Raw genomic sequence first — 16,758 nt, 5'->3', positions numbered from 1 at the left:
AGAGTACAGTATGACAGAGCTGTAACTCTCCTATAAACATTAGCAGCTCTCATCATGTGACAGCAACTCCCAAACATGTGAGTCATCAAACCATAACAGTCTATAGAAAGAGCTTACTATTTCAGTTGACATACTGAAATGACAGTACCTTTTCAGAGATTAGTATGCAAACCAGATCAATACTACTTACTTTCTTCTCTCATCTCCAAACCATGTAAAAAGTTTTGCCTTTAATGCTTCCACCTTAGCTACAAATTTATCTATGTGTCTAGTCATACATGTGTAATTCCACGTTATACATCTTCACATCAACAAAGTTCTACCTCCAAGAGCTGTGTGCTCTTCACAGAGAGAAAAATGCAAAAGAAGCATGTTCCACTAAATTATGACTGTGATTTCCTTTGGTTCTCTTGCAACTTAAATTTACTTTTTCATTGCAAACTGAAGTGCAGCGTTCAATGGAGAGGTAAATGTGGTGTCATGTCTCAGCAACATTTTGTTACACAAGAAGTATCATCACTCTGAAATAAGAGCAGTAATTTAGGAAAGTGACGACAGCTGAGTAAAAGAGTAATACTGGAATAAAGACACCTATTTTTTTTACTGGAAATTAACTAACACTTTGGATGGACTTTAGAGGGGAGGGAAGAATAGACGCGAGGAGCGTGATTTTTCCTGAGTGGAAGAATGAGGATGCAATTTGAAAAGAACATGGAGATAAAAGAAATGACATATTAGGAGCACAATGCACTGGAGAAAGAGGTGCAAGTTAAGAATGGTGTGGGTTGGTTTCTTTTTAGCACGAAGATATTTCCAGCAGCTGAATAGCTGAGATTAAACCAATATGGACAGAGTCTTAGGCCTTTGGGATAAAGAAAGGAAATGTCACCCTCCATTTGATGAACTGGTAAGCTGTTTGGAGCTGTAATAGGATAGTCCTAAAAGGGAGAACGTCCCTAGAAGCACTTCCTTCTGGATTTCTCCACTTTGCATTCAGAAGAGAGGCATAACAGCTGAATGATCCATTTGCCATTTTATAATTCTGCCCTCTACTTTGGGCATAATTGTCTTTATCCTGACTGCTCAAGCCTCCATACACGTAACTGTGAAATATGATGTGAGTTTCAGATGCCATGAGCCTTGCTGACTCTGCCTATTCTGGTTTCACACAATGGGGCTGGCAGAGGCAGGCCCTCAGCCACAGTCATTTAAAAGTTCTTCCCTGTCCCAGTTAGACAATCACATGTCATGCAGTAAGAGAGAACTGGGGGACGGGGGTGGAAATTGCTCTGGAATGTAGAACGTCCTTTATTCATGCATCTTTTCAATGGTGCTCCTTAAACAAACTCGCTGCTTGCAGAATGGATACTCCAACTTCAGATGATGATCTCTGGGCTACCTACACCAGTTAGGCATCTAACTTTGTGTCCTGGGAGCCCAATGCCTTACATTGTCCATGTCAGGGTTGAGTCTCCCAAAGCAGGGTTCCAGAGACAGGTTGAAACTCCAAGATATGCTTACTACTCTCCAACAACCATGTGGAGCACCAGTGCTCCCAACCTCACAACTTGTTTACCTGCCTCAGGTAGGATGATATGAAACAATCCTCCATCAAAAAAACATTCTCCCGAAATACTGGAGTTGGTTACTATGGATGTCCCGTCTTTCCTTCAGTAGTCCTCCAAAATTAATTATTGACACCTTCCCTGCAGCTGAAGTTTCACTGAGAAGTCTCCTTCCTGCCAGTTTATAAGCTCTAAGCCACTCTTTAAAATTCAGTGAATTATTTAAACACTGCACAGTGAATTAATAAAATTTCAGTTTGTTTTCTCATCTCAGTACACAGAAATAAACGAGCAATTACTTTTAAAGAGATTGTGATTAGCAGCAGGCATGATCAAGAGTCCAGAAGTGATCAATACTGTCTTTAATGCTGTATAAATGCAGAAGGATATCTAAGTGGATTTCCCTTTCTCCACACACATTTAATACATGATTTGCTGTTATTTCCACGGGTCACAAATGTTACCAATTCATATGGTTATACATAAGCAATTGCCCAATTACTTGCAATGTAGCCCCACAAGGACATTTAAAAACCACACAGCACTTTTCAAAAAAAGAGTATGTGGACTGTATGGAAGAAGGAATGGCTGAGGACTGGAAACAGATAGCCCTCACAAGGGTGTTCACAGTAAGCCTCAGAAACAGTAAATGCCAATCTCTAGGACAGCACTCAGCAAGCTGAAGCAGTGGTTCAGCGAGCGTCGAGTCTCTCTGGGGACACAGACCTCGTGATATAGAAGAAAACACACCAATAAGACTGACTATCTCTGTGTAGGTGCAAGGGATGTGGGTTTGTGAGGGGGAGGAAGACCCAAGTTGCAGATTGTACACACTCAGGAGCCAGCTCTGGACCAATCTCTGAGGCAGAAAGCCTTAAGGGTTCATGCTTCCTCATGGCAGAATGCAGCAGGCTGTGGTGCCTGGTGTGCACGTGTGGGTCTTGCACAGAGGGAAGGGCACAGCTCATCAGATTTAACACACATTCCTAGGTAAGGCACCATCCCTGCTCTGGAAGCTGGCTCTAATTACCTATTATTTACCTGAAATACATCTTTGAAACATACCTCATACACCTTAAAATCTTAGGTATTCTACACTATAAAGTCAGACTTTGATGAGGAGAAAAGAAATAGGAGGAAAAAAATTTCCATGCAAAGTCCAACATCTATTTATGTTTGTGAGATATCATCTACCAACCACACACAGTTTGAAAACCAGACAAACATGAGATGTCAAATTTAAACCGCAGTGTTTACAGACTTGAATGAAGCCCAGAAGTGCCGCTTTGCAAAATCAGATCAAGTCGAAACTACTGCAAACAATTTCAATAATGCATTTTATCCCGGTACACATATTAAAATCAAATGTATTTCAAAAGCTCTCTCATAATTCCCTATAAAATCTTACATAAAAATTAAACATTTATTACCTGCAGTAGTCTCCTTGTTTAGCCACCTGAGCCAATGAGAACAGACAGTCGATAGTTGCTAGGTGACCCATTGCTTTAGACACGGGGTGATAATGTTCACTGAAATGGCTACACCAAAACAGGGGAAAATAACAGGAGGAAGAAAAGAGGAAAAAAAAAATCATTTCATACAGATAGGAATGTACTGTCAAAATACACCTCGTGCATGCTTCTCACAGAGCTCTCTACAGTCTCTAAATTACTCTGAATTCCAATCTCCCAGCAGTGTATTAACTTACAGTATGAGGACACAATCTTGCTCACAGCAGACTTCGTGCTTCCCTTGTAACAGGGCATTATTTTTAAGCACAAAAAGGCGGCAAAATGAAACTCATTTAATAGCATATAAAGGGTCCACAGTTGATCCCTGCTGCCTAAATAAGGTCTCTGAAAATGCCACTGTTTATCACAGTGGCAGCTGAATCGCAACTGCCAATTCACTTCAGCTGTAAGTTACAGTCAAATAACCCCCCCTCCAAACAATAAAAAAACCCCTCCAACCCTGAAGTGCCTGAATACAGGATTTGTCTACAATATCAATAAAATATGGTAAGTACAATAGAAAATTCAAGAATTCACCTTCCATTTATGGTACCGATGCCCCTAGTACAACAATAACATTACCAGGAGAAAGCAGAGTTCATTCTTTTAGTACTGTAGAATTTATTTCTCTCCACTCCTAGCCTCAAAGATACAATTGGGGAATATAAAGCAAGTAAGGGAGCAAAAATGAATAAATCAATAAATGGAGGGCTGGGGAAGATCACTCTCTACACATCTTTCCTTGCTGTACGCTGCTATCATATGACACTATTGAAATCATCAAAGTGAACATGAAAAGCAGCAGATCTAAGTAAAGAAAGGTCTACTAAAACTTATATGGCTAATATAGTAACAAAAAAAATAATGTAACTATTTTTATGGTATTGCAAAGGCAATACATCTGGAAGAGTGAATTGGAATTTCAGTTTCTAATAAAGTTTACAGAACCTCTGGGTTCCTACCAAGAGGCAAAACTTGGCATCAGTTACATCCAGTGAGGCAATTTCAGAAGGAGGTTTTTGTGGTATGGAAAAAAGCACAAGTGAGTTAATTATTATTGCAAGAATTGAGGGATAATTTCAGTGTGCTAGTAATTCCTGGAAGTAAAGCAGTGATTTATAACCTGACACCTGAAAATTAAAGGTGTTCAGAAGTTTGAGAAATAGATTTTCAACTTAACATACACAGGTCTATGGGGCCAGATGGGATCCATCCCAGGGTGCTGAAGGAGCTAGCAGAAGTGCTCACCAGGCCGCTTTCCATACAGGGGTAGGGAGAATCACACTCACACAAGCAACTGCCCAAACACCCTGAACATTCCTAACTGAAAAACTGTAACACTGCAATTGTTGTATAATAAATTCTATTCTCCTCTCAGTTACACTGTACTAGATTCAGTTTCACTCCATTTTCAAATTTTGAGAGCCACTGTATATATTTAATAGTGTGCTGTCATCAGGATTTTAAAATCTAGAGACATCACTGCTGCCTTCAGGACTTAGTGTGTAAAGGTCTCGCTTTCAAATGCTTTATGTTGAAGAACAGTATTTTACCATGGGCAGCATAACTGAGTTATCAGCTGCGTTTTTTCCTTTGGTTGTTTTTTTTTTGTTAAGATAAAACTCTTTCTTCTTCTGTTCTTACAGCAATAAATAAAATAATAAAAAATGAGTCTATTTTGTCAACTCACTCTAAAAAGTTCAGCCATTCAGCGTTGCAGTCAAGGACTAGCTGCTCCCGGAGCTGAGTCAGATGTTTGTCATTTTCTATAACAAACGGCGAGTGGAAACGGCTGACAGCTTTTGTGCTGGAAAACAGAGAGAAGCCAAATAGGAAATCAAGGTTACTAAGCAATCAGTTACACCATCTACATGCAAAATTGGACTAGTTTTCTAACTCACTCTGAGCCTTGAAAATGCACGGTAAAAAAGCCAGTTCTTTTACTGTGGTACCAAACTCTATTGATACCAGTGATCTTCACTGTGAATAAAGTGATTGGCTACTGTACTGCTGCCCATTCTGAAGGCTGCATTTTTCACAATGTATTATGTATCACTGAAGCTTATATATCTCACAAAATTCTCTTCAGCAACAGGCTTCACAAAGATGATTTTTCTTTGACTGGCTGCATCTACAACAACCTCCAACAAAAAAATTTCTACTTTAAAGCTGAAACTTCACAATAAACCTGGAATAAACTTAGTAAATACAGACTGTATTGCATGGATACTAGTTTCCATTTAAGGCACTTGCTCTTTATTTATGTATTTCCATTAAGGACTCATGTTGGCATTCCCAGGCATTCTTTTACAATATCCAGAAGAGCTGTATTTTTCCTTCATCGCCTTAATTCTGTCTACTCTGTGCACTTCAATATCGAATTCTTGCATCAGTGAATAGAACATCGCTTCAGAGTTCACCTTTATTATGCCTACTTCTGATGAGACATGGCTCTGTGTACACATCATAACATAAGGTATTCTACCTGTTTAAATAATAAATGATCTTCCAGTTCACCTCTGTTTCATGTACTGGAAAAAGTATCTAAACTATCTAAAATCATGCTTACACAACACTAAGTAACAAAGCAAGCAAAGCTTGTTTGTATGAACAAATAAAATTAAAACATTTTTAATACACTAAGTCTTAGATACTGAGATATTTTGCACAGCTACTTTTACCTTTCTGAAGAAAGTAAGAACAACTAAAATTTTATGAAAAATGTATATCTACAATCTACAGGCACAACTGAATCAAAACCGTCATTTTCATGCCAATACATCTGCTTTGAAACATTAAGTACTATTTAAAAATAAACACTTTTAAAAGTTCCGGTTTCTCAGCTTGGTCTTGTTTGGTTTTAAGCAAAACTTACTATGGCAATAAATCAATGTAACCATTTTCATTGGTTGCTTTTAGTTTAAAGAAACCCCAAACCACAAACACACATGGAGCTGTGACACTGTGTATCTAATTAACTGTAAAACCAAAATGGCCCATACTATATTTTTTTCCTTATATATTAAAATACAGCAAACTTTAAAGACATTTTACATACCTACTAACCATAACCCAGTCAGATGGAACGGATGATTTCTTGGAATTCTTGACTTCTATCATAAACTAAACAAACAGAAATATAATATTACACATCATGGGAAGTTAAGAAGACTACAGAAGCATAACCATAATGAAATCAAGAAATCTGCAAGCATCAGACGAAACCCATACTCATCCTGAAGAGACTGAGCAGACCAGAAGCTAATGTTCTTTCTTCCCTAAAAATGAGGGGAATCACGTACATTTGCTGCCAAGAGAGCAACTTCTACCCTGAGCTGTTCTTTTGCTCTGCCACGTTCCTGCCTCATCTTTGCCCTTTTGCTCCTCCATCTACTAAAATGTTCTGCTCACCTCCCTCTTACCAAGCCAAACCCAGACTAAAGCTAGTTAAGACTTACCTGATCCTGACTGGGCCTCGCAGAGAATTCAGCATTTACACAGACTCTACACTATACACAAGCTGTACTCAGGCTGTTTCACAGAATCACATAATGATCGGGGTTGGAAGGGGCCTTTGAAGATCATCTAGTCCAACCCCCCTGCCAGAGCAGGGTCACCTTGAGCAGGTTGCACAGGACACAGTCCAGGCAGGTTTTGAATGTCTCCAGAGATGGAGACTCCACAACCTCTCTAGGCAGCCCTGGCCCTGAGCTCTGCCACCCCCACAGTAAAGAAGTTCCTCCTCATGTTTAGCTGGAACTTCCTATATTTCACTTTGTACCCATTGCCTCTGTCCTGTTGCAGGGCATCACTGTCAAAAGACTGACCCTGTTCTCCTGACACCCAGCCTACAAGTATTTAAAAGGACTGGTAAGATCCTCCCTCAGTCTCACCTAGGCTAAAGAGTCCCAAGTCCCTCAGCCTTACGAGTAAGATGTGCTTTCCTGCCCAGGGATCAGTGATTCCTATTGAGCCATATTTACCTCCAGTATTTCACAGACAAGAGCTCAAAACCTCAAATGCTAGCACTGCATGTACAGTACCTTCCTTCACGTTTGGATCAATTGGAGTTCAGAAATGGAAAGAACAGAGGAAACCAGCAGTAATGGCAAGAAGCTCAGTACAGTGAAATTTACATTACGTCTTTCCTGCAGTATTTTATACAATTCATGTCAGTTATTTTTATAACACCAGCCTGAGGTTCTAGACGTCAAAGAATAAAAAACACAGATGGAAAGTTAATTTCCAGCAGAGATTAGATTAGCCCAGTATCTGATCACCTTTACAGAAATGCCCAAGACTCATCTGACAAAGCTCTTACATTACAGTTAGTATGATTTAGATAAAACCTTCCACACCTCACCAGAATACCCAGCAATCACCTTAGACTACAAACAAGAAGAATAACCCTAACATGAGCACGCTCCAGAATGGACAGACTACACTAGTTCTTAATTTACCTAAAACACCTTGAAAATAATCGGTACCTCTGAAACCCTGAAGTTGCATAATACACAAGACAAAGATTTGAAAATGAATCCACTGCTGCTGCTACTAGTAGTGTTGCTGATGTGCTAGTATTGCATTTTTTTCTTGAATTTTAGCTCAAAACAATTAAGCAAGCCGTGTTCATGAAGAGTAGTCAGAAAACAAGACCATATTTGTGTCTATGCTAGACGACTAACTGAACTCAGAACAGTTACACAGCCAGTTCAATTGCCTGGTGTGTTTGTGTGGCTAGCAAGAAAGAAGTAGAGAGGTTGCAATCTTCTTCAAAACAACAAAAACATTTCCTTTTTTACCCTTTAATTCTTAGGCCTATTATATAAATATGTGCAGTATTAAATAAACTGGGCCTGAAGCACTGCTTATCAGGAAGCAAACTTTTCCCAAATGTAGCAATTTCTCTCTAAATCCTGCCTGCAAAGAATAGCAATGCTATCACTATCTGGACAGCTTTCTGTCCTGTGATGCTATTAGTCACATTAGAGGTCTGGAAATGAAAGATAAGACAGATATGGATGTAACCTCATCTTTTTGAAAAGGTGTATGTCAAGTGGATCTTCACAAATTTCAGTTAATAAACTGTGGGCTGACTGCATTCATAAGAGTGTGTTTGGAGGGCACACATGCAGGAGCAAAGAATCTGAGTGCCTCCCTGACAGAACGTCTGTTCTCTGAATGTGTTCAGAGTGGGAAGATAAAGAGAACAGATTTCCTGGCAGCTTCTTTTTCTTCCAGAACCAGCAAACCATAAACCTACTTCTGACCAGTCCTGTTGCAAAGAAGTGCTTGAACACAACATCTATCAGAGTGCTGGAGTGCTACAACAGCACAAGTTCTGAGGAAGGCTGAGCTTAACTCAGACTCATGTCTGTGCTTTGCTCCTCCCCTTCAATTCCCTTTCCTCACTGACCCTCTTCTCTAACCCTTCCTCTTTTGTGTCTTTTGATGTCTGCAATACACTCATACCAGATGTAATTAAATGACAGATAGCTTTAACTTGTGCAGCTCCATTAATGAATTTCCCAAGATAGAGCTCTTTGCCTGCAATGGTTTCTGAGCTGGCTGCTGCTACAAGGGGCCCGTCTAAAACAGGCATAGTTAACTGGTGGTTTCTGAAACTCTCCAGTTCAGACCTGGCTACTTTCTTGATACTCTCCTCTTTCATCAACTCTTCCCTCTTTCACACACATGTCATCATCCAACTCTTAAGCCAGTATTTCAGAGAAATCCTTCAAATCCTGGCTCTTTCCTTCCTCATGCAATACCCAAATGCACTCTTCCACATTTCCTCTTGGACTTAGCATCTTAGCTGACATCCTCCCCAACTCTCCTGCCACATGTTTGTTCTTCTGAACCTCAGGAGCAAAAGAAATATCCACCCAAGGTCTTTATCAAGTGATACTCTAACTCATCCCTTCTCCCATCCCCTCTCAGCATTGTCTATTTGCTCCCTGCTGCATCTCTTGGGTCTTTCTCAGCGTCCCAGGTCCTCAGTGGGACGGTGATCTGCTTCCAGCTTCATACCACACTGTCCTCGCTGATTCATCTCTTTTACTCTCAACCCTCATTCAGTTGCCAAGCTAATTTCTTTTCCCAACTTTCTGTGGAGTTTTCCCCAGGTCTCCCACTCTCAGTTCCAGCGCAATGCTGAACAGTGGTATCTCACTGATACTTTCAATTCAATACACAAAAAAGCAAAGCATTACTGAAACAAATTTGACTGCAGTAATGTGGTTTTATTATTTAAATCACCAAAGAAATTGACTTAAATAAAGTGACACTGTCAAAAACCTGTTTTTTGAAGTTGTGCAAATATAGGCAAATGACCTGATCAAGTACCATACTAAATGAAGAGAGTTCTAGTTAAGCCTAGCTTTTAAGCTATTTTCTAGACAAGCAAGGGAACAGCCATCCATAATAGACACCTGTCCTGGTTTTGGTCAGGATGGAGTTAATTTCATTTGTAACAGCAGATGAATGCTGTGTTTGAGAGTAAAATGGGAGTAGTGCTGATAACACCCTGATGTTTCTAGTTGCTGTCAGACAGTCAAGGACTTTCTCAGCTCTTCATGAGAAAGGAGGGGCGAAGCCAGGACAGGTGACCGAGCTGACCAAAGAGAGTATTCCAGGCCAGTTAGGTCCTGCCCAGGATATCGGGGGCTGACGGGAGGAAGGCCTGGGGCGGCTCCGGGACGCGCGGTGCTTGGGGGACGGTCGGGTTCTGGGACGGCTCTGGGTGGCACGGCCTGAGCTGTGGGTTTGGTGAGAAACTGCATTGGGTATCAACAGCTTCATGTATTTTTGCTTTGAAGTCCTGTTAGTATTGTTACATTGTATCTTTCTGTTATCTTAGTAAACTGTCCTTATCCCAACCCACGGGCCTCTTAATTTCTTGATCTTGGGGTTATTTGCCCCTTCCTTTTCCTTTTCCCTTCCCTTACTTCTCACATTCCCCCTCCCCTTCCCTTTAACCTGCTCTTTTCCTGTAAGGAGCAGGCAGCTGCGTGGATCTTGGCCCTCAGCCGGGTGAAACCACGACACTCTCACAGAGAGGTGAGAGGCCGATCATCAGTCTCTCCAGCAAGGAACACGTGTCCCTGGTGCTGCAGAGGCTGCCACCAGTGCAAAATAAGGACATCACAGGTACCATGACTTACTCTGCCACACAAGAGTGTCAGGATTTCCACTCAAGAATGCTGTGAGCTGTGTGGAGGTTGACCCACACTCAGAGACTACTGAAATATTTCTCAAGTATTTTGCTTGGGAGGTCTTCAGGAAAATGACTCAGTAACAATGGAATTCTGTCCAGTTACCTCCACAGTTCATTACCAAGGACTAGGCTGTAGTCATTGGGTGACAATGTCTGTAGTGACAGAATCACCTCCACTCTCTCACATTTTACCCCCCTTTTACGGCAGAGCAGCTGCACTGGTCCTTAGGGAATCCCTCCTGGGGTGGATTAATTCACAGGGAATCAGAAGAACCCAAACTAAGTTTATCCTAAAGCCCAAGGCAGAATGTCTGGAGCTTAAACACACTGTCCCAATTCAAGGGCATGTCTGCACTCTCCTCCTTGCACACACTGTCACAGCTCTCTCTCTGAAAGGTCACAGGGAGGCTGGAAGTTCAGTGACAGGAGTACTGTGCCTTGAGCTACAGCAGGACTTACTGCAAGCAGTGCTGCACAAGTGTCTAACACTAACTCTGCAGGCAAGGACGCTGCACAGTCCTTGTGCCTGTGCTGATGGGAAAGCACGGGGGGCAGGAGAAGGAAACCCCACACAAGCTGTGACTATTTACCACTTTCTTTCAGAAGAGGGATCGAATACTCTCCAATGAGCAGAAGCTGCCAGAACAGAAGCAAGGCTTCTCAGCACAGCAGCCAAAGGGACATTTTGCTACCTAAATGCTTCTACCTTCATCTTTAGGGCCACTTCTACCTGACACCATCAGAAACAGCAAAAACAGAAAATAAAAAAGAGGAGGAAATGTGCACGTGGTGTCAGACAGCAAAACACCTCTGCATGGCATCGATACCAAGGTCAAGAATGAACACGTGGGATAATACACTATTATTGTCTTTGTAAGAAATACTTTGGCATGGATGTAAGTGTATTTCCTACAAATTAAAGTGCCATATGCACTTGCCAGAACCCTTGACCTGATCAATTCCACAAACCATCATTTCAGTTCCTGATGGAAACCTCACCGGGCTGGCACAATGTGATTTCAAACAGTGCTTGTCTTTATTTCCAGCCACTCAGATGTCTACACCCCTCTTTGCTCTTCTACAGAGATGCTATTGCACACAACACCCATACCCACACACACCATCCACCTCATCTGACTTTTCTCTAAGTTCAACAGGTAGCAGTAAAAACTAATTCAGGATCAAAACATGAAGTTCAAACCAAGCATTTAAGTACCCCATAAGCAGGGTAAACTGAAAGATGATTAGCATGGCAATTCATTCTAATAAAGTGTTGATGACACTCATTGTAGTCTTTCTTCTCTTCAACAAATAAGAATTCATTCACCACTCACAAGGGAACTGGGGTCACCTGACTGTCTCTGAGGAGATGACACCAAAGACAGGAAGGTTTTGATGAGCAGTTCTCTACTGCAACACAACTGCTTCCAAATGACCCTTGATTCTAAACGTTCAGATCTATTTTAGCTGCACAGGCAACTGTTTTACAGCTTTGCTTGAAGATGTTTTGTAAAGAAGAGCTGTACTTCTGTGGGGTTGGGTGTTAGTTAAGTATTTTGAGTGACAACTACAGTACTTGTTTTAAACACTATCTAATCATTCCACAAAGCTGGGTAAGCAGACCAAAAGCACCAAACAAAATGCAAACCCTCAAATGCACCCTGCAAGGCAGGCTTTGAAACATAAGGAACCTGAGGTCAAATGAAATGTTGTCAATTAGCGAGAAAGAAATCGAAAATCATGATCTCACTGTGGAGTTCTGGGCACTGGCTGCCATGTCAGTCTAGTCTAGATCTCCATCTCCTTTTATTCCCCCCTTTCTTCCTAACTTCCTATTTGGTAGGCTGCAGCTTTATTGTTCAAGGCTTCAAATTCCCTTCATCAAATTTCCCCTTAGCCTAGTGCCAACTTGAAAGAATAAAACAACTTTAAGTACTTTTGTAGTCCTTTTGGGATCTTGCCCACTACCCTAAATTACTACCCTGCAGCTGAACTTCAACCTCCTTCATTTGCTGACAAAAGGATGAAGGGAAAATGTGCTCAATTTACAGGATTGCAACAAGTGTCCCTGCCCCTCGCCCATTCCAGGACAGAGACTTTCAAAGCTACTGCAGCACTACTGGGGTTTCAGAACAGACCTTTACTAACTAACCATCAGTGGTAGAAAATGGGGAGGAACTAAGGAGAACTTTTCCACAAATGGGCAGACCTATTTTTGCTCCCAGGTTGCATTAACCCAAGTAGGAGGTGACCTTGAAAATCCTCCTTAGCCAGAAAGTAGCAAAGCCCTTCCTTGTCTCTCAGACACTGGTAACACCCGGAACAGCAGGAAGACCATCTAAATCTCTATCTGCACAACCCCAGGAGTTGTTTAGCAATCTTAATAACAAATCCTGGTTAAAGAACCTGCAAGGCTGCCAAGAGACAAAGGTGGGAACCAGCTGAGCTTTCACCTGCCCAAAGAAAGCTTTCTGCAGAAACTTCAAGAAAACCCTTTCCTGCATTTTTTCTTTCCCTGACATCACAGGTTATCAGCTCCAAACGTTTTCCTTGTTCACTTCAGTGAGGTCACATTCTGTGTGCACTTCAAGACAGAAGAACATGACAGGAATCACATTTCTTTAAAATTAAAGAAACCCCCAAACACACCCACACCACACCCACAGCCCCCCAATGAAATGACACACAACTTATGCTTTTAGCAGAAGAATGTAACAGCTGGTTTTTGCAAGGAGGGGGAAGGACATGGAGGTGGAAGCACCGTTCATTAGAAACTAAGGGCTCCTGCAGATCTCAGAGAAGAGCACAGCAAAGCCCCAGCTCCCTTGCATCCCTCCTTGCTAACAAACTTTCCCCCACCGCCCCATGCTTAACAGCAACAGTATGTTCATACCCTCAAAATGTGGGAGTGGGTTCAAATGAGTCCCCACTCCTCTCCGTGCATCCAGAGGAGGCTGTGGCACTCTAAGGCCTCGGAGGAGAAATCTCCCAAGCCACTGGCATCCTGCAAGGGAGCACCAGGGCTTGTCTCTGGGCACGAGGAGACTTGAGGCGCTGGGTGCTCTGGGTCCTGTGCATCGAGGTCCAGCCCCATTGAGCCCACTGCCCGGGCTTTTCCTGCTACAGGGTGCAGTGGGTGGTGGGTGGGCGGGAACCCCTGCAGCTCCTGTTTCAATTAGGACACCCAAGAGAACTCCAGGCTGGAGCTGCTGAGCATGTTCACCCGATACTCGGCCTGCCCTTGCAGCCTCAGCTGCTCCAAGCTCCCCGCTGGCCTGCGAGGAAAGCTCCTGACAGTGTGCGGGGTGGCAGGAATGCCTCGAGCAGGGGCTTCTAGAGGAATTCTGTTATCATTGGGTTACCTGGGGGAAAAGGCTGAGGGGCAGGGCGAGAGCCTGGGCAGCAGGGAAGAGAGCTGGAAGTACTTCCCCAGCCCTCTCTGGGGGTAGGTGGAGCACATATCGCGTTGGTTCCCTGCACACATGTGAAAGGAGGTATCAGACAGGGAAAGAATCTTGCCAGGCCCTTGTCCCTCACCCAGCCAGCACCTGGAGCCTCCTCTCCCACCTCCCTGCCTCTGCTTTCTCCCGGTTTGCAGACGTCAGGAGTTGGAGAGCAACCAGGCTGCCTGGCTGGAGGAGGCAGAGCAGTACGAGAAGTCCCACCTGGGCAGTTTCCGGCGCATTTACCCGGCGTGTGGGACAGAGAAGTACGAGCCGTTCTTCAAGCAGAGCATCTCCCTCTTCCGGGAAACGGCCGCATCCACAGCAAGGGAGGAGTGTGCCAGGTACGCTGCCCCTGTGGAGAACCCACTCCTCACAGGGCTGGCACAGAGACCCCTGGCTTCTGAGCCCTTCTTGGGATCAGCTCTGCTGCTCAACAGATGCTCCTAAGCTGGTGAGCGCTGGAAGGGAAGGAGTCTGCAGGAGTGCGTCCTCTGGAGAGGCAGACGCCCTATTCCATTGACTTCTGGGCCTGTGCTGTGGCACAGGCACCCTCGACCCTTCTGGTGGCCATGGCCGAATTCAAGGGGGTTTCTCACACCGTGCGAGTCTCTTTTCCACGTCCTCCTGGCCCATCTCCCTGCACCCTTCTCTTCGGGTCTGTTCAGTCCAGACTCGTAATCGCCTTTTGTTCTTACAGCTCCTCTTGACCTGGTGACTAAGACTCAGTCTTACTCCAGACCAGTGCTGCAGGCAGATGAGGCGGGCAGCTGCTGTGCCCCCTCAGAGCATTTGAGTGGGGGGTGCTGACTGTGGTTTGCACCCAGGGGAAGGTGCAGGGCCAGGCTTTAGGAGCACCTGTGGGTGACCAGAGACGACTTTTCCTTCCCGCCTCATGCCAAGGCCTGTGGAACTGAGCTGCTGCTGCTTTCTCTCCTCCCAGGTGGAGTTTATGTGTGATGAGCATAAGGGTCACAACACCCACCAGGTGCTGACACTCAGCCTGCACTTGCTCCCAGGAGCTCTCATCCAGCATTCAGCAAAGCAGTGCGTGCTACAGGCCAGAGCCAACGCTGAGCTGCCAGCCACACCGGGCTTGGATCCTGCTGCCACAGGCTGCCTCTCCATTCAGGGACATCACATCCCCTGCCGTGAGTGCAGCAAATTGCAGCAGGCGAGAGGCCAGAGGCTCCCTGGCTGGGGAATCAAGGCTGCAGACTGTGAGTACCACGCTCCCTGCTGCTGGCCCTGAGCAACCCCATCGAGGAGGTTACAGGGGGTGAGCAGGAGAGCTGCTGGGTTCTGCCTGTCCCCCCAACAAATGCCTGTGCTCTTTCAGGTGAAGCCCACAGTGTGTCCTCACACAAGGGCAGATGTCCCCCGGTATCCCCAGCCAGCACAGTCTCAGGAAACGACACCACCAGATGTGCTGCAGTCCAGGAGCTCCCCACCTCCTCTGCCACCCGTGTGGGGAACAGGAGTCCCTTGCACTGTGCCAGCCTGATCGGTAGGGAAGGTGGCCAAGGGGCCCCCAGTTCAGCCTTTTTCCCCTCAGGTGCTCACTGACCACCCAAAGCTCCTGGCTGGGGATGGCGGCTGCGGCTGAGCCCAGACAGGGTCCTAGTGCAGCACGGCCGCCCCCCCACAGGAATTCATAGGCTCTCCAGGCAGGGGGCTGCTGCCTGCACCCTGCCTGCACTCTGCCTGCACCCCCGGGCAGGAAGCACCCCCTCTCCCTAGACGCTGCCCCGCTCTCTGCCCACCGTGGTCGCTCCCATCCCCTCATCTCCCGACAGCCTGCACAGGACAGATGTGGAATGGTCCTGATGTCAGTGAAATGGGTATAAAACCTCTCGCTCCCATGGGAGGACTGAGCAGCAGGCATTCCTTATTGCAGTGCCAGATGCACGAGGGATTGCTCCTGCCATGTCCAGGGACTGCATGGTGCAGAACAGTTGTTTTCTTTCACATTGCTTGTTTTTCATAGGATTCATTTTCCTCCCTCTTTGCTGGGGGTTGTTTGGGCTTTTTTACTCTTCCCTTTTAAAACTTGATTTTGCTTATGAAACTGTTTTTCGCTCATCCCATGAGGTTCTTTCTCTTTTTTACCCTTTGAATCCTCCCACCATCACACCAGGGGACAGTTAGTGAGCTGCTGCCTGGTGCTTAGTTGCCAGCTGAGGTTAAAACCATGACACTAAAACCATGACACATGGACGGGTTTGTTTTTTTTTCCCTCCGCACTTTCCAGCCCAGTCCACCTCCCACCAAACTCTTCACCTTCCCCTTCTCTCTCCCCAGCAGAGGGCAGTCTGGGCAGTGCCCAAGGCAGAGCTCTGGTCCCTCCCCAGAGAGCCTCTGAAGGGCACAGAAGCTCCTGGGTGGCAGACAGGGGCATTCAGCCACAGAGACTGGGGCATCCATGGACCAAGGAAAATCAGGTCAGTGGCACTCTGTGTTCCCTGTTGTCCTCCCCAGAGGATGGGGAGGGGTCTGCAAGTCCTTCTGTGCCATGCCCCGCTCCCCCCGGCCAGCACAAGATCCCCAACCCTGGCAGTCCTCAGGCTGCTTCTGCTTCCCAAGGGACAGAGTAGCTGGCCTTGAGCTGCTGCAGCCCAGCTGCTCCCAGTTCCCATTCTTTCCTGACCTGCCTGGCCCAGGCAAAGAAGTTGCTGCGTGCTCATTTCTTCTGCTTCAATTCAGAGAGGCCTGGCTCCTCTCCCACACAAATTCTCTGGGAAGAACAAGACGGGTGGCTCCTGACGTAGGAGGAGATGATCCATTTCTTTCCATTACCACAGACTGGAAAAGGGAACATCAAAAGAAGAAGGAAAGACAGACTGGGTATATTCAACCCCACACGGGGAGGCACTTGCCTAGGAAGGCTGGCAGCGTGTAGCTGCTGAGCAATGTCTCGTCAGTTGGCTCAAGGCATCCTTGAGCTCAGGGTTCCTCATGCTGTAGATGAGGGGGTTCAGTGTGGGAGGAGTGTGAATCGGCTTTTGGGTGGAAGGTCTTAACTG

The 16,758-nt window shown here is 45.1% G+C and overlaps 1 protein-coding gene across 1 annotated transcript in view; it reads right to left on the bottom strand.

Moving 5' to 3' along the window:
* The window catches only part of LOC311199704 (DNA mismatch repair protein Msh3-like), a gene marked incomplete at both ends in the record, with an annotated part of 50,533 nt that overhangs the window by 28,775 nt on the left and 5,000 nt on the right, over nucleotides 1-16,758 (bottom strand). The window contains 3 exons of the mRNA XM_084273842.1: nucleotides 2,996-3,103; nucleotides 4,767-4,883; nucleotides 6,135-6,199. Of these exons, the coding sequence (XP_084129968.1) occupies nucleotides 2,996-3,103; nucleotides 4,767-4,883; nucleotides 6,135-6,199 (290 nt within the window). The remainder of the gene's footprint in view (nucleotides 1-2,995; nucleotides 3,104-4,766; nucleotides 4,884-6,134; nucleotides 6,200-16,758) is intronic.

This window comes from Gallinula chloropus (genome assembly GCF_964237585.1).
Source record: "Gallinula chloropus genome assembly, chromosome: 21".
NCBI classification, from domain to species: domain Eukaryota; kingdom Metazoa; phylum Chordata; class Aves; order Gruiformes; family Rallidae; genus Gallinula; species Gallinula chloropus.
The sequence above is the reverse complement of the archived record's forward strand: the minus strand, read 5'-3'. Positions and strand labels throughout refer to the sequence as shown.